The 22,519-nt window shown below is 41.1% G+C and overlaps 2 protein-coding genes across 3 annotated transcripts in view; one reads left to right on the top strand and one right to left on the bottom strand.

Annotated features, from left to right (window-relative positions):
- PATE2 (prostate and testis expressed 2) overlaps nucleotides 1-22,519 on the top strand; it is a 110,365-nt gene that overhangs the window by 38,626 nt on the left and 49,220 nt on the right. Inside the window, exons 2-3 of one of the 2 annotated variants that reach the window (XM_055356345.2) lie at nucleotides 4,363-4,426; nucleotides 6,087-6,145. The exons of the other annotated variant lie outside the window; for it this stretch is intronic. Of the exons in view, the coding sequence (XP_055212320.2) occupies nucleotides 4,420-4,426; nucleotides 6,087-6,145 (66 nt within the window). The 5' untranslated portion in view covers nucleotides 4,363-4,419. The remainder of the gene's footprint in view (nucleotides 1-4,362; nucleotides 4,427-6,086; nucleotides 6,146-22,519) is intronic. 2 annotated transcript variants of the gene reach the window in all.
- PATE4 (prostate and testis expressed 4) lies at nucleotides 7,178-12,460 on the bottom strand. The gene is given in 3 exon segments (XM_004052389.5): nucleotides 7,178-7,457; nucleotides 7,779-7,895; nucleotides 12,354-12,460. Coding segments are annotated over 3 exon segments (297 nt in total). The 5' UTR covers nucleotides 12,412-12,460; the 3' UTR covers nucleotides 7,178-7,335.

Below are 22,519 nucleotides of genomic sequence, written 5' to 3'. Positions count from 1 at the left end.
ATGGTTCTTAGCTTCTTTACATTGGATTAAAACATACTCCTTTAGCTCAGTGAAATTTGTTATTACCCACCTTCTTAAGCCTACTTCCATCAATTTATCCATCTCAGCCTCAGCCCAGGTCTGTGCTCTTGCTGGAGAGGTGTTACAATCATTTGGAGGAGAAGAGGCTCTCTGGCTTTTTGAGTTTTCCGTGTTTTTGCATTGATTGTCATCTTCATGGGTTTATCTACCTTCAGTCTTTGAGGCTGCTGACTTTTGGTGGGGGTTTCTGTGGGGTCTTTTTCATTGATTTTGTTGTTGTTGTTGCTTTCTGTTTGTTTTTCTTTTAGAAGTCAGGCTCCCCTTCCCCAGGGCTGCTGCAGTTTGCTGGGGGCCCACTGCAGACCCTATTCACCTGGGTCCTGCCTGCACCTGGAGGTATCACCAGTGGAGGCTGCAGAACAGCAAAGATGGCTGCCTGTTCCTTCCTCTGGGAGCTCCTTCCCAGAGGGGCAACAACCTGATGCCAGCTGGAATGCTCCTGTATGAGGTGTCTGGAGGCCCCTGTTGGGAGGTCTCACCCAGTCTGGAATAACAGGATTAGGACCCTGCTTAAATCAGCAGTCTGGCTGCCTCTTGGCAAAACAGGTGTGCTGCACTGGGGGAAAACTTCCTCACCCGGGCTACCCTAACTCTTCAGAGCTAGCAGGCAGAAAAGACTAAGATGGCTGATCTGTGGAGACCACAGTGCCCCTCCCACTAGGGGCTCATCCCAGAGAGATCAGAGTTCTGTCTATAACCCCCTGGCTGGAGATGCTGAAATTACCATAGGGAGGCCCTGCCTGGTGAGGAAGGATGGGTCAGGGTCCCACTTAAAAAAGCAGCCTGGCCATGATCTGTCACAGCCACTGTACTGTGCTGTGGGGAACTCCTCCCAGTCCAAACCGCCCTGTCTCACTGGCACTTGCAGGGGAAAATGACTGACTGGAGCTGCAGTGATGGTGGTCACCCCTCCCTGCCAGGAACTCAGTAGTCTTAGGCAGTTTCCAGCCCTCTGGCCTAACTGGCAGGGATTCCAAGCCAGTGGGTCTTAGCTTGTGGGGTTCTGTGAGAGTGGAGCCTGCTGAGCGAGGCCCCTTGTCTGTCTGGCTTCAGCCCTTTTCCTACAGGAGTGGATAGATCTCCTGCCTCATTGGATTTCCTGGAGCTAAAATATGCAAAACTCCTGCATCTCAGTGCCTGCCCAAGTGGCTGCTGACCTGAACGGTTGCTGTGAGTCTGCACAGCTCTGTGCTTTGGACCCAAGGCCCTGGTGACGTGGGCTCACTAGGGGATCTCCTAATCTGTGGGTTGCAAAGATCTGTGGGAAAAGCATGGTTTCCTGAGTGGGGTAGCACAATCACTCACTGCCTCCCTTGGCTGGGGGAAGGAGCTCCCTTTGCCCCATGCAGCTCCTGGGTGGGCCCTCACTCCACCCTGCTTTTGCTCACTCTCTGTGGGTCGTGCCAACTGCCTAGCCAGTCCTAATGAGAGAACCTGGGTACCTCAGCTGAAGATGCAGAATTCACTCACTCTTTCATTCTTCTTGGTGGGAGCCGCAGACTGGAGCTGTTTCTACTCGGCCATCTTGGCACCTCCCCTACAACTTATAAAAATTAATAGCACTTCTCTGCATCAGTAATAATGAAGCATAAGATATAATGAAAAGCTAAGTTACTATTCACAACAACACATATAGAAAAGTTTCTAGAAATTAATTCAACCAAAAATACTCAAAAACTTTATGGAGAAAATCTGAAGATTAATAAATGGTTTTGATTATAATATGAAAAAATGGAGAATTGTTTCATGTTCTTGAATGAAATGTCAACTCACCTCAATAAATTTTCAACTGCACTTTTGTTGCATTTAATAAATGTATTTAAAATTTATGTGGAAGAATAAATGCACACAAATATCAAAATCAGCCTTGAATAAGAAGAGTTAAGAAGAATGTATCTGTTAGAGTCCAGTTAAGAAACATTAACCTTTCTCGAAGTCATAATATCAAAAAGACACCTGTATACATATGTTTAGTTTATTGCAGCACAATTACAAAGTTATGGAACCAACCTAAATGCCCATCAACCAATGAGTGGCTAAAGAAAATGTGGTATAGATACACCATGGAATACTACTCAGGTATAAAAAGGAATGAAATAATGTGTTTTGTAGTAACTTAGATAGAGCAGGAGGGCATTATTCTAAGTGAAGTAACTCAGGAATGGAAAACCAAATACCGTTATGTTCTTACTTGTAAGTGGGAGCTAAGCTATGGGGACACAAAGGCATACATAATGGTATAATGCACTTTGGAGATTCAGAAGAGGGGAGGGTGAGAGGTGGCAAGGGATAAAACTATATATTGGGCCTGGCACGTTGGCTTACAGCTGTAATTCCAGCACTTTGGGAGGCTGAGGCGGGCAGATCACCTGAGGTCAGGAGTTCAAGACCAGCCTGGGCAACATGGTGAAACCTCATCTCTACTAAAAATACAAAAATTAGCCAGATGTGGTGTCACACGCCTGTATTCCCAGCTACTTGGGAGGCTGAGGCAAGAGAATCACTTGAACCCAGGATGTGGAGGTTGTGGTGAGCCGACGTCATGCCATTGCACTCCAGCATGGGGGACAGAGACTCCATCTCAAACAAACAAACAAGCAAAAATGAAGCAAAAAAAAACCCCAAAAACTATATATTGGATGCAGCGTACACTACTCAGGTGACAGTTATGCTAAAATCTCAGACTTCACCAGTATACGATTCATCCATGTAACCGAAAACCACTTGGACCCCAAGAGCTATGGAAAAAAAAAAAAAAAAAGAAACATTCACATTTCTAGGTTTTCAAGCAAGGGGAAGTAAATACAACAAAATGGTTACAAAAGTGTTGAGAGGTTGAAGGAGCCAAAAAGGGAACAATGCTATTCCCCAGGGAACAGTACCTGTGAGAAGCTGTTATCATCCCTAGGGCTGCAGGAGCAAAGGGAACTTGGTATCATCTAGAGTCCATAAGTTCTGGGGGGTAGCTGGAGTGAGGGAGAGCCTGCTGCTGAAACTGCCTGTGTAATATTGTCATCACCACTTTTCAGGAAGCCAGGAGCCTATATTTTTGCAGAAGCAGAAGTTGCTGATGCTGTTGGATTTGCTGTCACAGCTGCCATGAATATGGTGCTATTGTGTTAGCTGGCAGTCTCCTGCAGTTGCTTGCTGCTGCCACAGCCAGAACCACAGGCTCATTTTGAATTTCCTGCAATTCAGAGAAGAGGAATAATGGGCAGGAATGGAACTGAGAGCCAACAGACAAAGAAATGGCACAATGAGGGAAATTTCCCTAGCAGATTGAAAGACATTCTACAAAACTATAGTAAAAAAAATAGCATAGTATTCATTCGAAAACAAATTGTCTTAGTGTGTTTGGGCTGCTATCAGAAAAATACCATATACTGCGTAATTTATAAACAATATACATTTATTGCTTAGAATTCTAAGCAATAAATTAAGATTGCTAAGGAAACTTAAGATTAAGGTACAAACAGATTACATGTTTGGTGAGGGCTCACCCTCTGCTTTCCAGATGATGCCTTCTTGCTGTGTCCTCACATGGTGGCAGGGGCAAACAAGCTCTCTCTGGCCTCTTTCATAAGGACAGCAATGCTATTCATTAGGGCCCCATCCTTATGACATAATCATCTCTGAAGGGCCCTACCTCTTAATGCTATTGCACTGGGGATTTGGTTTCTGCATATGAATTTTGGTGGGACACAAACATAAAGACCTTAGCATGAATAGACAATGGAATAGAATGGAAAGTGGGTTTTTTTGTTTTTTTTTTGTTTGTTTGTTTGTTTGTTTTTGAGACGGAGTCTTGCTCTGTCGCCCAGGCTGGAGTGCAGTGGCGCGATCTTGGCTCACTGCAAGCTCTGCCTCCCGGTTCATGCTATTCTCCTGCCTCAGCCTCCCAAGTAGCTGGGACTACAGGCGCCCACCACCATGCCTGAGTAATTTTTTGTATTTTTAGTAGAGACGAGGTTTCACTGTGTTAGCCAGGATGGTATCGATCTCCTGACCTCATGATCCACCTGCCTCTGCCTCCCAACATGCTGGGATTACAGGCGTAAGCCACCGCGCCCAACCTAGAATGGAAAGTTTTATATACATGCACACACATGGCCACGCACAAAACATATTTGTATGTATATAATACTTTGGTGTAATAAATACAAAATTGATACTAGAACAACACAGGGTTGAACTCTGTGAGTCTCCTTATATGTGGATTCTTCTGCCTCTGCCACCCATGAGATGGCAAGACCAATCCCTCCTCTTTCACTTCCTCTTCAGCCTAGTCAATGTAAAGACAATGAGGATGAAGACCTCTACGAAGATGACTTCCACTTAATGAATAGTAAGTGTACTTTCTGTTTCTTATGATTTTCTTAATATTTTCTTTTCTCTAGATTATTGTAAGAATATAGTATATAATACTTATAATGTACAAAATAAGTATTAATTGGCTGTTTATGTTATCGGTAAGGCTTCCAGTCAATAGCAGGCTGTTAGTAAAGTTTTTGGGTAGTCAAAAGTTATATATGGATTTTTGACTGTTCAGGGGTTAGCACTCCTAACCTGCATGTCGTTCAAGGGTAAACTGTATATTTTGGTCTTTTTGTCCATGTCCTGGCACAGAGCTCCTAAAACCCTTGTAGTTTTCTAAGTGATAAGAGCAATAGGAGCATCTTTTGTTGTAATATTTGGCATTTTGTCCTTGGCTCATGAAGCATTTGCATGTCTTACAACATATCCTGTAACCATGCTTGACTTTATATTACTGAGGTGATTTTTGGAAAGCCTTTTTCAATAATCACAGAATAAGGGCTGGTTGCCAAGGGAATCAACCATGTGATTAGAGGATTAGAACTTTCAACCCTCCCTCTCGACCTCTGGAGAAGGGAGGACTGGAGGCTGAATTAATCACCAGTGGCCAATCATTTATTAATAATCAATCATGTCTATGCAATGAAACCGCCATTAAAAATTACTAATTAAAAGGGTTTTTGGAGCTACTGCATGATGAACAAGAACACGTCTGTGTGCTGGAAGGGTGGTGCATTCCAAACTCCACAAGGACAGAAGCTTCTGTGCTCAGGACCCTTCCAGACCTTGCCCTATGTACCCCTTCATCTGGCTGTGCATCTGTATCCTTTAATATATCCTTTGCAATAAATCTGTAATCGTAAATTCTCTCCTCAGTTTTGTGAGCTGTTCTAGCAAATTATTGAACTTGAGGAGGGGAATATGGGAATTTCCAGTTTGGACCTAAGTTGTGCATAACCTGAGGACCCACAATTTGTGATTGGCATCTGCAGTTGGGGGGCAGTTTGTGGGACCGAGCACTTTGTCTGTGGGGTCTGAATTAACTCTGGACAATTAGTGTCAGAATTGAGTTAAATTTTAGAGCACTCAATCAGTGTGCACTGGGTGATTGGTTAATTTGTTGGTGTGGAAAACCCCACATATTTCGTGTCAGAAGTGTTGTGTGTGAGACAGTATAGTAGAGAAAACGGTGATTTTTTCCTTTATAATTAATGATAAAAATTGTATCACAAGTGAACGGAGAAAGGATAGACTTTGTAGTCAATGGTGTTAAAAAATCTGACTCATTCTATGGAGAAAAATAATACTGGATCTTTACTTAAGGCAGTATTACAAAGGTGGCTTCACATAGGTTAAAGACTGAATATAAAAACAATAACAAATCAAAACAAAGTCCCCAGAGACCCTCACAGAGGATTCTTCAGAGAGGTGGGAGAACTACAAATGTACAGTCATAGGAGCTAAGAGAGGAGAGTTTTAAGAAGGGGACTGATATGCTTTGGCTGTGTCCCCACCCAAATTTCATCTTGAATTCCCACGTGTGGTGGGAGGGACCGGTGGGAGGTAATTGAATCATGGGGGCAGGTTTTTCCTGTGCTATTCTCGTGATAGTGAGTAAGTCTCACGAGATCTGATGGTTATTATAAGGGAGAGTTTTCCTGCACAAGCTCTCTTCTCTTGTCTGTCACTAGGTGAGACATGCCTTTTACCTTCTGCCATGATTGTGAGGCTTCCCCAGCCACGTGGAACTGTAAGTCCAATAAACCCCTTTCTTTCGTAAATTGCCCAGTCTTGGGTATGTCCTTATCAGCAGCATGAAAACAGACTAATACAGGGACATTAACTGCTAAAAGAATTTCAGTGAGTACACAAGCTAATGAGGAACTGATAAATTGAGCTATTAGGACATCATGTTTGATTGCTTCAGAACATAGCAAGGCACCATTTACCACAGATACACCTAAAGGATTATCTACAGCATGTCATGAAGTTTAAAGTCCACAAATTGATCTCCACATTTATTCATAGCACGTGCTCTGTTATTCCTCTCTTCCTGCAGGTCACTGTAAGCCCTGAGCGGTGGATACTGTTGTCATCTAGACTGGCGCCTGGGTACTCAGGCTTACCAATGATTTGAATTCCTAGAAGTTTATTTGGATTGTATTAGTTTCCCATTGCTGCTATAATAAATTATTGCAAACTTAGTGGCTTAAAACAATACACACTTTGTGGCTGAAAACAACACCCCCTTAGAGTTCTGGAGGCCAGACATCCAAAATGAGTCTTACAGGGCTTAAATCAAGGTGTCGGCAGGGCTGGTTTCTGGAGGCTCTGAGGGGAGAACCTATTTCCTTGACTTTTTCAGCTTCTAGTGGCCTCCTAGTTTTAGCTTATGGCCTATCCCTCCATCTTCAAAGCACATGGCTCCAATCTCTGCTTCCATTATCACATCACCTTTTCCTCTTCTTTGTCGTATCTCCCTTTACTTGCATCTTATTGCATTTTGCATTTTGATTCCACTTAGGGCCCCCCCCCCCCAGATAATGCAAGATAACCTCCCCTTCTCAAGATCCTTAATCACATTTTCAAAGTCCCTTTTACCATGTAAGGTAACATTCACAGGTTCCAGAGATTAGGATGTAGAAATATTTGGGGGTCCATTATTTAGCCTACAAGGGATAGAAATCAGAAATCAGGAGTAGAAGACAAAAGAATAAGCATAGCTCATGGAGGATTTTGTTTCAATGCTCATGATTTTAGGAATCTAGTGGTGGAGGTGGGGTGTGGGGAGCCCCTTCATTGCAATGAGGACAGCCCCTGCGGCTCTCTCTGGGATCTTAGGCCAATGTGGAATTTGGTGTGGGAAATAAAACAGTTCGTGTTGGTTGGTCTTGATTCTGGATCTTGATCAGATGATCCTCTGCAAGTTCCTAAGCTCCATTAGAAGACATTACAGAAGTTTCTGTCACAGCACAGTGTCACTCTCAACAGGCCTCTTTTGGAGGACTCCTCTTCTCGGCACTTATACTGACACATGTGTGTTGAGTACATATGTTTGTCTCCTAAAAATGAAGAAGCCTGTTATAAATGCTGGAGGAGATTGCCTTACTAGTGACTTAATAAAACTCACCACCAAGAGGAATAGCACTTAACACTGGGTCTCCTTCCCGGCTCCTGGGTTCATGTTCCCAATCGCCACCGTAACTGGCTCTGGATACTAAACCCTACAGTGTGAAGTTGGAAATTATCCCTTCTTGCCCCCTCTTTTGTTCCTTGCCTTACCTCCTAGCAGAGCTAAATGATATCGAGTTCTTTATTCCAGGCACTAGCAAGAGTGATGGTTCTTTGCAGGCAATTTTGGAGTCTTCATGAGCCCCACTTACCCCTGAAATAGGCTGTTGTTGAACATAACTCATTTTCTTTTGCAATGCAAGTGCCTCAGCCTGCCATACACTTCCATCCTTTTGTGTATATGCAGGTATTACACTTCAGACCCATAACTGCAGGGTGGAGAGAATAGAATATTCAGGCTGGATTGTGGGACAATGGAAAAGTGAGTTTTCAGCATCAGTAAGAGGTTGCATATTGACGATACTGTCCACTCACTCCATTAGCTGGTATTTGTGGAATTCCTGATTAATTTAGCTTTGTAAGTTAAGCTAGGAGGTGGATAAAAAAGATAAGACACAGTCTCTGTGACCTGAATAGGGTCCATTTATATTTGAAGGCAAGATAAACTTGTGAAATAATAAAAGAACAGCAAAGATAATATATAGTCAACCAAATAAACCCTGTGATGCCAATTAAGAGTATAGCAACAGGCAGATTACTGTGGGCTGGAAAAGCAGGGGAATACTTTAGCTAAAGACTTGAGCTGGCTCTTGAGATGTAGGTTAAACTTGGGGAGGTGGGGGCAGGGGATGGGCAGAGAAGGTGTTCCAGGTAGGTAGTCATAGTGAGGGAGAACACAGAGGTAGGAATGAAAATGGCATGTTTAGAGTGGACTGTCTGAGATTACACCCTCTGATAGCTCCATCTGGCTTGGTCTGGCCTTTCTCTTTTTTCAGGGAATAACTGCAACCAGGCAGACAGAGAGGTGATTTGGGAGTCCCTGTGACCAGGAAGTAAGAGGAGAGGAGACGCAGGGTAGGGAGACGACATTGGAGCCTATGGGTAATTTAGATTTAAGGACTAAGTGATGGTGATGATGGGGAAAGTAGATTATTTCAATCTTCATCTCAGACGTTCCAAGGTTATAGAATCCGAATTTATATGGAGCCCAGGAGGACTTGAGTGCTATTGATTTATGTCCAATTTTGGGAATGGTCTTGTGGCATCTCTTCATTCTAAATTCCATTCTCACTATTCCATCAAGACTATCTTGTTGCTAACGACCTCTTAATGATAAATCCAGTTGCCTTTGCATAACCCTAAAGTTTATTCATTTTTTCCTTCACTCAACAATGTTGAATTGAAATGGTGAGAGTGAACATCCTTCTCTTTTCCTCTTATTTAGAGGGAAAGGATGATGTTAGTTGCTGGTTTTTGAGCATGTTCCACATTCTGGACATTTTTTTAGGTGCTGCGAATGCAAAGATAAACAAGTGTTTATATACATGCTGGGGAGACAGGCATTAAACAACCCCTCCAAATTATGTACCATTGTATTATAATATCAAGAAATAGTTAAACTTGCAATGAGAGCATTTAAGAGGGAAGAACTAACGTATTTTAGAGAGCCAAGGAAGGTTTCTGTGGGGAGTGGGATGTAAGGTGAGGCCTGATGATAAATAAGAGTCAGCCAGGTAAGTGGGTGGTGTGGTATGGGCACAGTGAAGAACATTTCAGGCAGAGGGAACAGCAGTGAAAAGAAGCTTGTCTGCTGAGGGACAAAAATGCTAATGTAACTGGGGCACAGAATGGAGTGGGTTGTGCTATGAGACATGGCTGGTCAGGTGAGCAAAGATTCAACTTCCTGAGCCCTCCTAGGCCAAAGACATGAGTATGGTTTTTGATCCATGAGCAATGGGAATTTGTCGAAAAATTTTAAGCAAGGAAGTGATCTGATCCTATTTACATTTATCTAGCAGGTCAACATGGGACTTAAAAGGGGCAAACAGAAAATAATTTTATTCTTCTGCCCACTACCCATTTGAGTATTCTTTCTAAAGCTAGTTCTCCTAGTCCTGCAGGTAATTTCAGGCAAGGCTCCTAACTTGTCTATGTACTTTTAGAAAAAAAAAAAAAAAAAAAAAGTCTTGCCATCACTTTCGGGCATAAGAATAATCTGGGTTCAGTAATTTATGCATCGAGTGCCATGCAATAATAATACAATAGCTCTATTAAAAGCCCACATTTCTCACCAACAACCCGCTCTCCCTGTATGCATGCCCATGCACACCCACCCACACGCACACACGTATGCACAGACACATAGCTCAGGCTTGCTTAGGTGTTTGTAATGGGCAGGAGGGGGTGGCTTTAACTTTTTCTCTATTTCTCTTCTTGGTTTCCTCCTACTCACCTCTGGCTTATGAGTGATAGTTTCTGACCCATTTCAGTTGGTGAGAAGGAGGGGGACAGGTAAAAGACAGGAAAGATGTCATCGGACTGGCTCTGGTGCCGTCATCTTTTGTCTATGGTAGTTACTTAAAACCCAATCTCTTGGACTTTGTGTTTAATGAAAGCTGACTCATTTTCTTGAGCCAGGAGAACTCATTTTCTTGAGTTCCTTGAGTCAGGAGAACATTTGCGGGTTCTTCAGGATTTCCCCCACAAAAAATATTCAAGTCCACTGCTGTATCGTGAGTGGTGTATTTCCCGCAGCTGGTGGTTATATTTTCTCTCAGCTGTAAGAAGGTAGTGGCCCACACCTTGCTAGAATACCTTTTTCCTCCAGACAGCGCTCTTGGATAGAACTTTAAACAGCTCAAGCCTGACTTGCTTGATATGGCATGGCCCAGATCAGATCCAGGGGAATGTATGCACATCCTCCCTGCTTGTATGTAATGCAACTCAGCTGTCTTTCAGTTCCACCATTTCAGGGCTGTACCCTCAGGCTCCCTCGCACCTTTAGGTTCCTCAAGCTCACTGTGCCTTCCAAACACCAGAGGACACTATCAATTTCTCCCTGAAGCAACTTTCATGAGGCTTCTCTCTCTCAGAGGAGTTGGGAGCAGGCTGCGCAGTACACTGATAATGCTCTTCGAATAATTGTCTCTTTGATCTTTAACCTGAGTATTTCCAATTTCAACATTTTAAAAATGCATTATTTAAAAATAGGTAATACATTGATGTGACTAAATAGTAAGTAATAGAAAAAGAATGTTGTGTAAAGTTGATCTCCCACTCTTGCCAGCTAGTTATCCAGTTTTCATCTGCCAAATAAAGGAAACCAGTTTTATTCATTTCTTTTATATCTTTTAGATTGATTTTCAGTATATTCAAGCAAATATAAATATGCACATGTATCTTTTTACCCCCTTTTCATAATTGGTAGTATACTATACATACTCTGCACTTTGATTTTTTGAATAATGTATACTAAGTGTATAGTGTTCCACTGTAGTGCTGTACCATGCTTTAATTAACCAGTCTCTTATGAGAATTTAAGTTATTTGCACTTTTTGATATTATCTGCTGCAATAAATAATGCTGAACATATTTCATTTGTGTGGGAGTATATCTGTAAGATAATTTCATGCAAGCAGAATTGCTGGATAAAAAGTAAACACTTCTGTAATTTTGATAGGTATTGCTGAATTGCCCACCAGAGGAGATGTAACTATTCTGTTGCTATCAATGCTTGGAAAATTCTTGTCTCACCACAACTTTAATACTCAAATATTTTATCAAACTCCTGGATGTTGACAATCTGATAGGTCAAAAATGGTGTATCAGTGTTCTTTTAATTTGCATTTTTCTTAGTATGAGTGAGATTGAGCACTTTTTATATGTTTAATAGCCATTTTCATTTTCTTTTGTGTGAACTATCTACATACTTTGCCCATTTTTCTATTAGGTTGTTGGCCTTTTCCTTTTTGATTTTTTTAAAGGAGGCATTACATATCAGGGATATTAGCCATTTGTTTGATGTGAGTTGCATTTTTAATTTTTGCCATGAGGAATATTTTGATATTCATGTGTCAAATTTGTCAGTTTTTCTTTTAAGAGCTCTGGATTTTGAGTCATAATTAGAAAGGCCTTTCTCATTTCTAAGCTTACAAACAAATTATGTCACATTTTCTTATAATTCTTTTATGGTTTATTATTTCTAACTAAGTGTCAAAAGGTAGCAAAATAGAAATATAAGGTAGAAATATAATCATATTTGAAGCACATTTAATAGGTAGAAAGCATAGGAATCATTCACTAATTTTTAGTGAGTGTTAAGGGAGAGGGAGATTTCAAGGGTGACTTCCAAGTGTAGGAGGTGTTTGTTGATGAAAGACTGAAGCTCAGAATAGAAATCTGGCTAGGATATAAAACTGGGCATTTTCAGCATATAGATTGTAACTGAAGCCATGGAAGTGGATAACTTGATATAGAGGAGGGTCTGAGTGGATAGTATAAAGCCTTGAGGTATCCCAGTGTTTAATGATCAGGTAGAATAAAGAATCCTACAAAATACACTGAGAAGTAGCCAGAGGAAAGGAAAACTAGGAGAGCGTAGAAGAGAATAAAGGAGAAAAGTATATTAAGAAAGAAAGGGTCCAAAATGAGATAAGTATGGATGAAAAGTCAATTAATATGAAGTCGGAAAATTGTCCTGTTTCCCTGCAATCAGTACATTTTCTTCCGGGTTAGTGTGTTATATATGATCTCTCTGACATCCTGAAACTCAGATTGTACTGAGTCTTTGGGTCTCAGCTGGAGCGTGTGAGTGAGACTTGGAGAGTAGAGGTTTAGAGAACAGGACCGCTAAGTTGCCTCCCTCCACCCCCATTGTTCAAACTTACCCTCTTTGAGGTAGAGAAAAGAGAAGCTCACAAGGAGCAGTGTGTTCATTTTCCTCATTGGATGCTTGTTTGGGTGACAGACGGTGTGCTGAGTGAGGTATTGGAAAGGGCAGCCACTAGCTTGCTTTATAAAGCTTAGATGTTCAATCACAGCCAGTAAATAGAAAGGAGGGAGGAGTCCCTGATAAAGGCATGAGGCAGAACCATCCTTTCCCCACTCCCTTCTCTTAAGGAGCCATAAATCTGTACTAACGTGGAAAGTGCAGGCTGGTGAGCAGTGTCAGGGAATGCTTCTGGCTAAAGTTGAATTAGATTTCCACCCCTGACTCTCCATCCTCCCTCTGCCTTCCCTGCCCCATATCTGTCTTCTCCTCACTTTTTTTTTTTTTTAAGAGACAGGGTCTCACTCTATTGCCCAGGCTGGAGTGCAGGGGCTCATTGCAGCCTCAAACTTTTTGGTTTACACGATCCTCATGCTTCAACCTCCAGTGTAGCTGGGACTACAGTCGCTACTCACCCTTTTTTCTCTATGTGTCTGCATGTGTGTGTGTGTGTGATTGATACGGTTTGAATGTTTGTCCCCTCCAAATCTCATGTTGAAATGTAATACATAAAGTGGAGGTGGGGCATGGTGGGAGATATTTGGGTCATGAGGGCAGATCCCTCATGAATTGCTTGGTGCCATCCTCATTGTAATGAGTGAGTTCTTGCTCTGGTAGTTCAAGCGAGAGCTGGTTGTTTAAAAGAGTGTGGAACCTCCCCTTCCCTTCTCTCTGTTGTTCCCTTCTCTCTCTTGCTCCCGTTCTTGCCATGTAATACACCAACTCCTTTTTTGCCTTCCACCATGATTGTAAGCTCCCTGAGGCCCTCACCAGGAGCAGATGCCAGCACCATGCCTCCTGTACAGCCTGCAGAACTGTGAGCCAATTAAATCTCTCTTCTTTACAAATTACCTAGTCTCTGGTATATCTTTATAGCGATGCAAAAATGCACTAACAGAAAGTTGATACTGAGAAGTGGGGTGTTGCTCTAAAGATACCTGAAAATGTTGAAGAAGCTTGGGAACTGGGTAATGGGCAGAGGTTGGAAGAATTTAGAGGGCTTAGAAGACAGGAAAATGGGGGAATGATAGAATTTCTTAGAAACTTGTTACGTGGTTTTGACCAAAATACTGATAGAAATATGGATAGCAAAGGCCAGGCTGAGGAGTTCTCAGATAAAAATGAGGAAGCTATTTGGAACTGGAGCAAAGGTCACCATTGCTATGCCTTAGCAAAGAGCTTGGCTGCATTGTGTCCATGGCCTGGGAATTTGTGGAAGACTGAACTTAAGAATGATGACCTAGGGTATCTGGCAGAAGACATTTCTAAGCAGTACAGTGTTCAGGATGTGATATGGCTGCTTCTAACAGCCCACAATTATGTATGGGAGGAAAGAAATAACTGAAAGTTGGAACTTACATTTAAAAGATAAGTAGAGGCTGGGCACAGTGGCTCAAGCCTGTAATCCCAGCACTTTGGGAGGCCAAGGAGGGCGGATCATGAGGTCAAGAGATTGAGACCATTCTGGCCAACATAGTGAAACCCCATCTCTACTAAAAATACAAAAATTAGCTGGGTGTGGTGCACACCTGTAGTCCCAGCTACTCGGGAGGCTGAGGCAGGAGAATCACTTGAACCCAGGAGTTGGAGGTTGCAGTGAGCTGAGATCACACCACTGCACTCCAGCCTGGTGACAGAGTGAGGCTCTGTCAAAAAACAAAAACAAAACAAAACAAAAAAACGACAAGTAGAGCATAAAAATTTGGAAAATTCATATGTGGCAGAGAAGGAATGAATGTTTTCAGGAGAGGAATGCCAGTGGCCTATGGAGGAACTACTTGCTAGATATATTTGCATGACTAAAAGGGAGCCAAGAGCTGTTATCCAATAATAGCTATTATTATGTAATAATATATTATTGGATAACAGCTCTTGGCTAATAATATCCAAGACAATGGGAAAAAGGCCATGAAGACATTTCAGAAATCTTCAAGGCAGCCCCTCTTATCACAAGCTCAGAGGCCTAGGAGGAAAGAATGTTTTCAGGGGCCAGGCCCAGGGCCCTTCTGCCCTGTGCAGCCTTGGGACACTGCTTTCACATCCTGGCCACTCCAGCTCCAGCTTCAGCTCAAAGGGGCTCTGGTACAGCTTGGGCCATTGCTCTGAAAGGTTCAAGCTGTAAGCTTTGGCAGCTTCCACATGGTGCTAAGCCTGCAGGTGTGCAGAATGCAAGAGTGAAGGAGGCTTGGCAGCTTCCACCTCAATTTCAGAGGATGTATGGAAAAGTCTGGGTGCTCAGGAAGAAGCCTGCTTCAAGGGTACAGCCCCCACAGAGAGGATCTACGAGGACAGTGCCAAGGGAAAATGTGGTATTGGAGCCCCCACAAGAGTCTCGACTGGAGAGCAGCCTAGTGGAGCTGTGGAAAGGGGCCACCACCCTCCAGACCCCAGAATGGTAGAGCCACTGGCAGCTTGCATCTTGAGTCTGGAAAAGCCACAGCTACTCAACTCCAATCTGTGAGAATAGCCATAGAGGCTGCACCTTGCAAAACCACAGGGGCAGATCTTCCCAAGGCCTCAAACCCACCTCTCACATCAGTATGCCCAGGATATGGGACATGGAGCCAAAGGAAATTATTCTGGAACTTTTAAATTTAATGACTGCCTTGCTGGATTTCAGACTTGGATGGGCCTCTTGTCCTTTTCTTTTGGCTGGTTTTTCCCTTTTGGAATGGGAATGTTTACTCAATGCCTGTACCACCATTGTATCTTGGAAGTAAATAGCTTGTGTTTGATTTTATAAACTCATAGATTGAAGGAAATTGCTTTGAGAATCAGATGAAACTTTGGACTTTACATTTTTGGGTGATGCTGGAAAAATTAAGACTTTGGGAAACTGTTGGGAATAGATGATTGTATTTTGCAATGTGAGAAGGACATGAAATTTGAGGGGCCAGGGGCAGAATGATATTGTTTGGATGTTTGTCCCCTACAAATCTCATGTTGAAGTGTGATTCCCAATGTTAGAGGTTAGGTCTGGTAGGAGGCATTAGGTCATGGGAGAGGATCCCTCATGAATGGCTTGATGTTGACCTTGTGGTAATAAGTGAATTCTTACTCTATGAGTTCATGTGAGGCCCGGTTGTTTAAGAGAGCCTGGAACCTCCCCTCCCTTTCTCCAGCTCCCTCTCTTGCCCTGTGATGTGCTGGCTCCCCCTTTGCCTTCTTCCATGATTGTAAGCTTTCTGAGGCTTCTCCAGAAGTGGATGCTGGCACTATGTTTCATTACAGCCTGCAGAACCATGAGCCAAAATAAAACCTCTTTTCTTTATAAATTAACTAGCCTCAAATATTTCTTTATAGCAATGCAAAATGGCCTAATACAGCAATACTGTCAGATTTCTGGTTCCCTGGACATTTCTTATGCATACTAAGTGAAAGAGTGTTTATTCATCATTAGGACAATGACTTATAAAATGGGATGACATATGAATCTCAGAATTCAAAGGTTTCCAGAGAGTTTTATGTAATATGAGGTGTACTGATACAGCTTACCCCAATACTGAAAAAAATTTCCCCAGTTTAAGGCTTGGGCAAGGGTTGTTTTTTCTTTTTCTTTGAGATGGAGTTTTGCTCTTTGGCCCAGGCTGGAGTGAAGTGGTGCAATCTTGACTCACTGCAACCTCCACCCACCGGGTTCAGGAGATTTTCTTGCCTCAGCCTCCTGAGTAGCTGAGATTATAGGTGCCTGCCACCACGCCCAGCTAATTTTTGTATTTTTAATACAGACGGGGTTTTGCCACATTGGCCAGGCTTGTCTCAATCTCCTGACCCCAGGTGATCCACCCGCCTCGGCCTCCCAAAGTGCTAAGATTATAGGCATGAGCCACCACACCCAGCCAAATGTTGTTTTTTCTCCTAAGCACCACACCACAGTTCTCCTAGGCTTCTAACTTCCAGCACTGTCATCTTCACCCTTTGGAAACCTTGAATATTTCCTATGTCTGGGTGTTGGGAATATCTAGATAGGCTCTTGGAAGTTCCCAGCAAATCTCTTGGAGATTAGAAGTTTAGGGATGCAGGAAGAGATGCAAGAAGGGCTTCTCCAGAGACTTTTTGGGTGAGGTCCTTCTTGGGATCTCCACACATTTTCTGGATATTTTCTTAACATTAGCTCTTCTAGTATTAGAGCCAGAACTATGTCTCAACTATTCTCAGATATGTCTCAAATAATGTCCTTGCTCTTTACTCTTTAGGGAAACAGTGCATTTGTAACCTCATCCCATATCCTTCAGTTTTATTTAGAAAAAAACTTCTAGAAGAAGATTTCTTGATTTTTGCCCCTTAAACATCTCAATCTTCTTGGTAAAATGTAACTCTTTCAACTGCCGTCTCCAAGGTCACTCTTCCCCCCTCCTCATTCCAGTTGTAGCCATTGTCTCATTGTTCTCCTTGCCCAGGTGCCCTTGTCTGTGCATGGCACCAGCTGGATGAAGCCTTTGACATCTACCCTAGCTAACAGGTCTGGATTTCCTTTCAAAATAACCATCATTAAGATCTTCCCAGTTTCCACTTCAGCCATGTCCTTCTTCTTGGGTATTTGGTGCTTGGCACTTTCTAGGATCTTAATATGGATTGCCCACCTTTCCTCCTTTCATATCCTTTATTTTACAGAAACCCTGTGAGATACGTACAATTGTCTCATTTTTACAGATGAGATAATAAGCTCAGAATGGTTCAGTAACTTACTCAAGGCCACACAGCTAGCAGGTAGCAGAGAGTTTGAACCCATGACAGTGTATAGCAAACTTACACTTGAGATAAAAGGAGATATCCTTTCTAAGAGTCATCACTGAGGCAGATAAGTGTGCTTTTTGCTGTATTTCCCAACCCTTGGAGTCCTTTGTTATTGATTTCCTGGAACTGCACCATAGTAAACGAGAAGTTCAAATCTATAATTTTTGGCTTAAGTACTATGTATTAGTTTGCTATTGCTACTATAAATAAATCAGAAATTTAGTGGTTTAAAACAACACAAATTTATTCTCCTAAAGTATTGGAGGCCAGAAGTCTGATGGGGCTAAAAGCAAAGTATCAGCAGAGTTGGTTCTTTCTGTAGGCTCTGAAGAGAGAATCTGTTTCCTTGATTTTTTCAGCTTCTAGTGGCCTCCTGTATTCCTTGGCTTATTGCCCATTCCTCCATCTTCAAAGCATATCACTCCAGTCTCTGCTTTCATCATCACATTGCCTGTTTTTCTTCTATAATCAAATTCTCTGCTTCCTTCTTATAAGGACATTTGTGATTGCATTTAGGGCCACTGAGATAATGCAAGATAACCTCCCCAACTCAAGATTCTTAAATTAATCAGAACTTCAGAGCACTTTCTGTGTGTAAGGTAACATTCACAGGTTTCAGAAATTAAGATGTAAAAATCCTTGGGGGTCATTATTTAGCCTAATACATATTCTCAGAGGCACAATCATTGCACCATCCCCTTCATCCCTTCTGTTTACCCATAAGCAACCACTTCTTATGGGTAAGATATGTCTTTCTTTGCCTGGCTTTCTTGCCCATCTACATTCCTATTATCCCTTTATTTGGGCCATAGCAAACACCTGCTCTTCTAACAGTCGGATGGGTTGTTTGATAAATCTATGCTTTGATATTTTGTGTTCTCTTGGCACCCTCCCCAACTCCTTCATTTAGCTAACTCCTCACTAGCTTTCAAAGTCCTGCTCTTCCACTCCCTCTTCAAGGAAGCCTTACCTGATCAGGTAGTTTAATTTGAATGCCTGTCATTTAAGCCTCTGTGTCCAGCTGTGGTTGATGTATTTGTGGTCTTTTAAACTAGATTCCAAGTTCTGTGAGGTCATCAATTAGTGTCTTAGACTAATGGAGAGTCTAGCACTTAGTATGTGATCAATGATGGTTCCTTGAATAACAAAGTTGGTAAATTAATAAGTGGAAATTATAGGGACAGAGACTTCAGCTCAACTTTGGGGATATTTTTATAATAACTTGAACAAAAGATACAATGGAGGCCTTTGGGTAGTAAGTTTTCAGTAGCTGGAGGATTAGAGTAAGCATTGTCCTGGGAATGCTGTGGGGAGCTCAGGTAGGGTGGCTTGGTTTTGGGGATTGTAAGTGGCTATGGGATTTTATGATTCTGTGATATTAGGTAAATAGCCCAAGAATGATCATATGGGGAGAACAGCCAGCATCTGCCACAGGGAGCTGCACATGATAAAGCTCTCAGGATGTTTGTTTTGCACCTCTGTGCCTACTGGGCATGGTTGCTCAGCTCTGTCCACTTATAGATAACTCCTGGAAACAGAGGTGGGCAGAGTGGTTGACTGAGAGGTGAAATGATGCTGGGGAGAGGATGCTTATTGATGTACTTGAAGACATAGCAATGGAAACTATTCAAAATGAAGCAAAGAAAAAACCAGGAGAAATGAACAGCGCATTGGTGAACTGCAGAACAATTTCAAATGGAATAATACACATATAATTAGAAAAAAAGGAAAGAAAGAGAAGAACAGAAAAAAATATTTGAAGAGATAATGGCCAAAATTCTTCCAAATTTGAGGAAAACAATAAGCCCACAGATTTAAGAAGTTTAGAAAACCCCAAACACAAGATACATGAAGAAAACCATAACAAGGCACATCGTAACCTAGTTACTTGAAACAGTGATGAAAAGAAAAATGTTAATATCATCCAGAGGGAAAGGCACATTACATACAGTGGAATGAAGATGACAACAAATTTCTTGTTGAGAACAATGCTAGTCAGAAGACAGAAAAGCAACATCTTCAAAGTATTGAAAAAAAAAAGTGACCTGTAAGCCTAGAATTCTTTACCCAGAGAAAATATCTTTAAAAAAATGAAGGTAAAATAAAGACTTTTTCTAATATGAAATCCAAAGGAAATTCATCATCAGTAGACCTGTTCTATAAGAAATGTTAAAGGATGTCTTTCAAGAAGAAATAAAATGATATCAGGCTGAAATCTGGATCTGTGCAAAAGAATGAATAGCATCAGAAACAGTAACTACATGGATAAATATAACAACTATTTCTTAGTTTTAAATCTCTTTGACAGAATATTAACTTTTCAAAACAAAAAATAATGAGGAATTATAAAATTTCTTAATATGTTTAAGTAAAATGTGACAACAATAGCACAAGGCCCGGAGAAGAGAAATGGAAGTTGAATGTTGTAATGTTCTTTTACTATATTTGTGATGATTAATATAACTTGAAGCTTACTTAAAAAATATACCCCAGAATTTGTTTTACTCAGATATGGTAAGGCATGCAGATATAAAAATTGCTATCATGAAGAAAGATTTTGCTCGTATTTACCAAGAAGCAGGAGGCACAGAACACCATGCAGGGGGTGCACATAGAGGGGCACATAGAGAAGCACCAGGATTGGTCAGGAAACGAAGCGAGGGGAAAACATAGACAGGAGTCTTTATTGTTTCTGTGGGAAAAGCAATTCAGGGCAGGGAAGTAGGCTTGGAATTGGCTAGTTTGCATCATTTAGCAGGTTCTGAAGTGTAAGGGCTGTCTCTAGCTGTCTGGTACCTGGCCCTTTGGTGATTAGGGCAAAGAAATGGTGAATCAGAGTATAAGAGGTTGATAAAGGAGGTGGTTGGGGTTATGAGCTTCGGATTGGTTGGTTTTCCTATGAAAGGTGTAACTCATAGACAAGTTGTTTGCTATCTCTAGACATTGGTTTGCTCTGACGGGACAATCTGACTAGGATCAGTTAGGCCCACAGATGTCAAAGCATCAGTAAACACAGAAAATAAAAACATAATTAATACAAAGGCAGGCCGTGGTAAGTCAAAGAAAAAACCCTGTGTTTTATAAAACTTAAAGCAACCACTAAAATATAACAACAAAGAGTTATACCTAATAATCCAATGAAGGAAATAAAATGGAATCATTAGAAATAATCAATACAAAAGAAAATATTAAAAGAAGAAAAAGGGAACAAAAAAGTACAAATAGAAAATGAACAGCTAGATGATAGATTTAAATCCAACAATAGCAATAATCACATTAAATATAAATAGTTTAAACACTCCAATTAAAAGGCAGAGTTTGTGCGATTGGATAAAAACACAAGAACCAACAATATAGTGCTTATAAGAAACACACTTTAGGTACCATGTCGTTAAGCAGATCTCTAGAGCTTATTCATCTTGCTGGACTTAATGCCTGTGAATTACCAGCTCTCTGTATGTCCTTCCACTCCATTTACTTTATTTGTTGAAATTATTTCCCTTCAAATTCTTTTTTATTTTTAATTGCAGCAAAATATATGTAACAAAATTTACTAACTTAAAAAAAAGAAACACATTTTAAATATAAATAGATGGATTCAAGAGTATTTACTACATTGATGAATAAAAAGAAGGGTTAAATATTTATTAAACAACCACCACTCAAAACTTCAAGTCTTGGAATAAAGGAAGGTATATAAACCAGCCATTGGTATTCTAATATTTACTGTTAATCAATTTAAAACTTTGCTTAACCCAAAGCATTTATCTGGGATATGCCACATATAATTTGTGTGGAAAAATTATAGCACCTCCTTCTTTTTAAGAATCAGTTACATTTTACCAAAAGGTTAAAAAATACTTCATGTAACTCTCTGTGTAGCAATGTTGCATAGTTGTTAAGTGCCTCAACTTTAGGAACAGACAGGCTTGATTGAAGTCCTAATTTATCACTGAATATTGCTATTCAGCCTTAGGCAAATCTTTCTCTTTTTTTTCAGAACAAAAGATAGAAGTTTTAATACAGAAAATTTCAAACATACGAAGAAGTGAAGAGATATGATGAACCACAATATAACCATTACCAAGATTCAACAATTATCAAGAGTTGGGCATATATGCTCTGATTTCCTTCCTTTTCTTTCCTTCCTTTCCCTTCTCATCTTTTCTTTTTCCCTTTCTTCTAAAGTTTTTAAAAACAAAGCCTCAGACATCATTTGATTTTACTCCTACATACTTCAGAATACATCTCAAAAAAATTAGATGTTTCTTACATCACCACAATGCTAACATTATCCCTTACAAATTAGCAATAATTCCACTTAATATTCATTCTGTTATGGACTGAACTGTGTCCCTCCAAAATTCATGTGCTGAAGCCCTTACCCCCAACATGACTGTACTTGGTGGTATGGCTTTTAAGCAGGTAATCAAGGTCAAATGATATCATAAGGGTGGGGCCCTAATCTGATAGGGCTTCTGTCTTTTTTTTTTTTTTTTTTACTTTAAGTTCTGGGATACATATGCAGAATGTGCAGGTTTGTTACATAGGTATACATGTGCCATGGTGGTTTGCTGCACCCATCAACCTGTCATCTAGGTTTTAAGCCATTACGAAAAATACCTAATGCTCTCCCTCCCCTTGTGCCCCACCACATGACAGGCCCCAGTATGTGATGCTCCTCTCACTGTGTCCATGTGTTCTCATTGTGCACCTCCCACTTATGAGTGAGAACATGTGGTGTTTGGTTTTCTGTTCCTGTGTTAGTTTGCTGAGAATGATGGTTTCCAGCTTCATCCATGCCCCTGCAAAGGACATGAACTCATTCTTTTTTATAGCTGCATAGTATTCCATGGTGTATATGCACCACATTTTCATTATCCAGTCTATCATTGATGGGCATTTGGATTGGTTCCAAGTCTTTGCTATTGTAAATAGTGCAGCAGTAAACATAAGTATGGATGTATCTTTACAGTAGAATGATTTATAATCCTTTGGGTATATACCCAGTAATGGGATTGCTGGGTCAAGTGGTATTTCTGGTACTAGATACTTGAGGAATCGCCACACTGTCTTCCACAATGATTGAACTAATTTACATTCTCACCAACAGTGTAAAAGTGTTCCTATTCCTCCACAGCCTCGCCAGCATCTGTTGTTTCCTGACTTTTAAATAATCGGCATTCTAACTGGTGTGAGATGGTACCTCATCGTGGTTTTGATTTGCATTTCTCTAATGACCAGTGATGATGAGCTTTTTTTCATATGTTTGTTGGCTGCATAAATGTCTTCTTTTGAGAAGTGTCTGTTCATATCTTTTGGCCACTT

Source organism: Gorilla gorilla, chromosome 9, assembly GCF_029281585.2.
Source record: "Gorilla gorilla gorilla isolate KB3781 chromosome 9, NHGRI_mGorGor1-v2.1_pri, whole genome shotgun sequence".
In the NCBI taxonomy this organism is placed as follows: domain Eukaryota; kingdom Metazoa; phylum Chordata; class Mammalia; order Primates; family Hominidae; genus Gorilla; species Gorilla gorilla.
The sequence above is the reverse complement of the archived record's forward strand: the minus strand, read 5'-3'. Positions and strand labels throughout refer to the sequence as shown.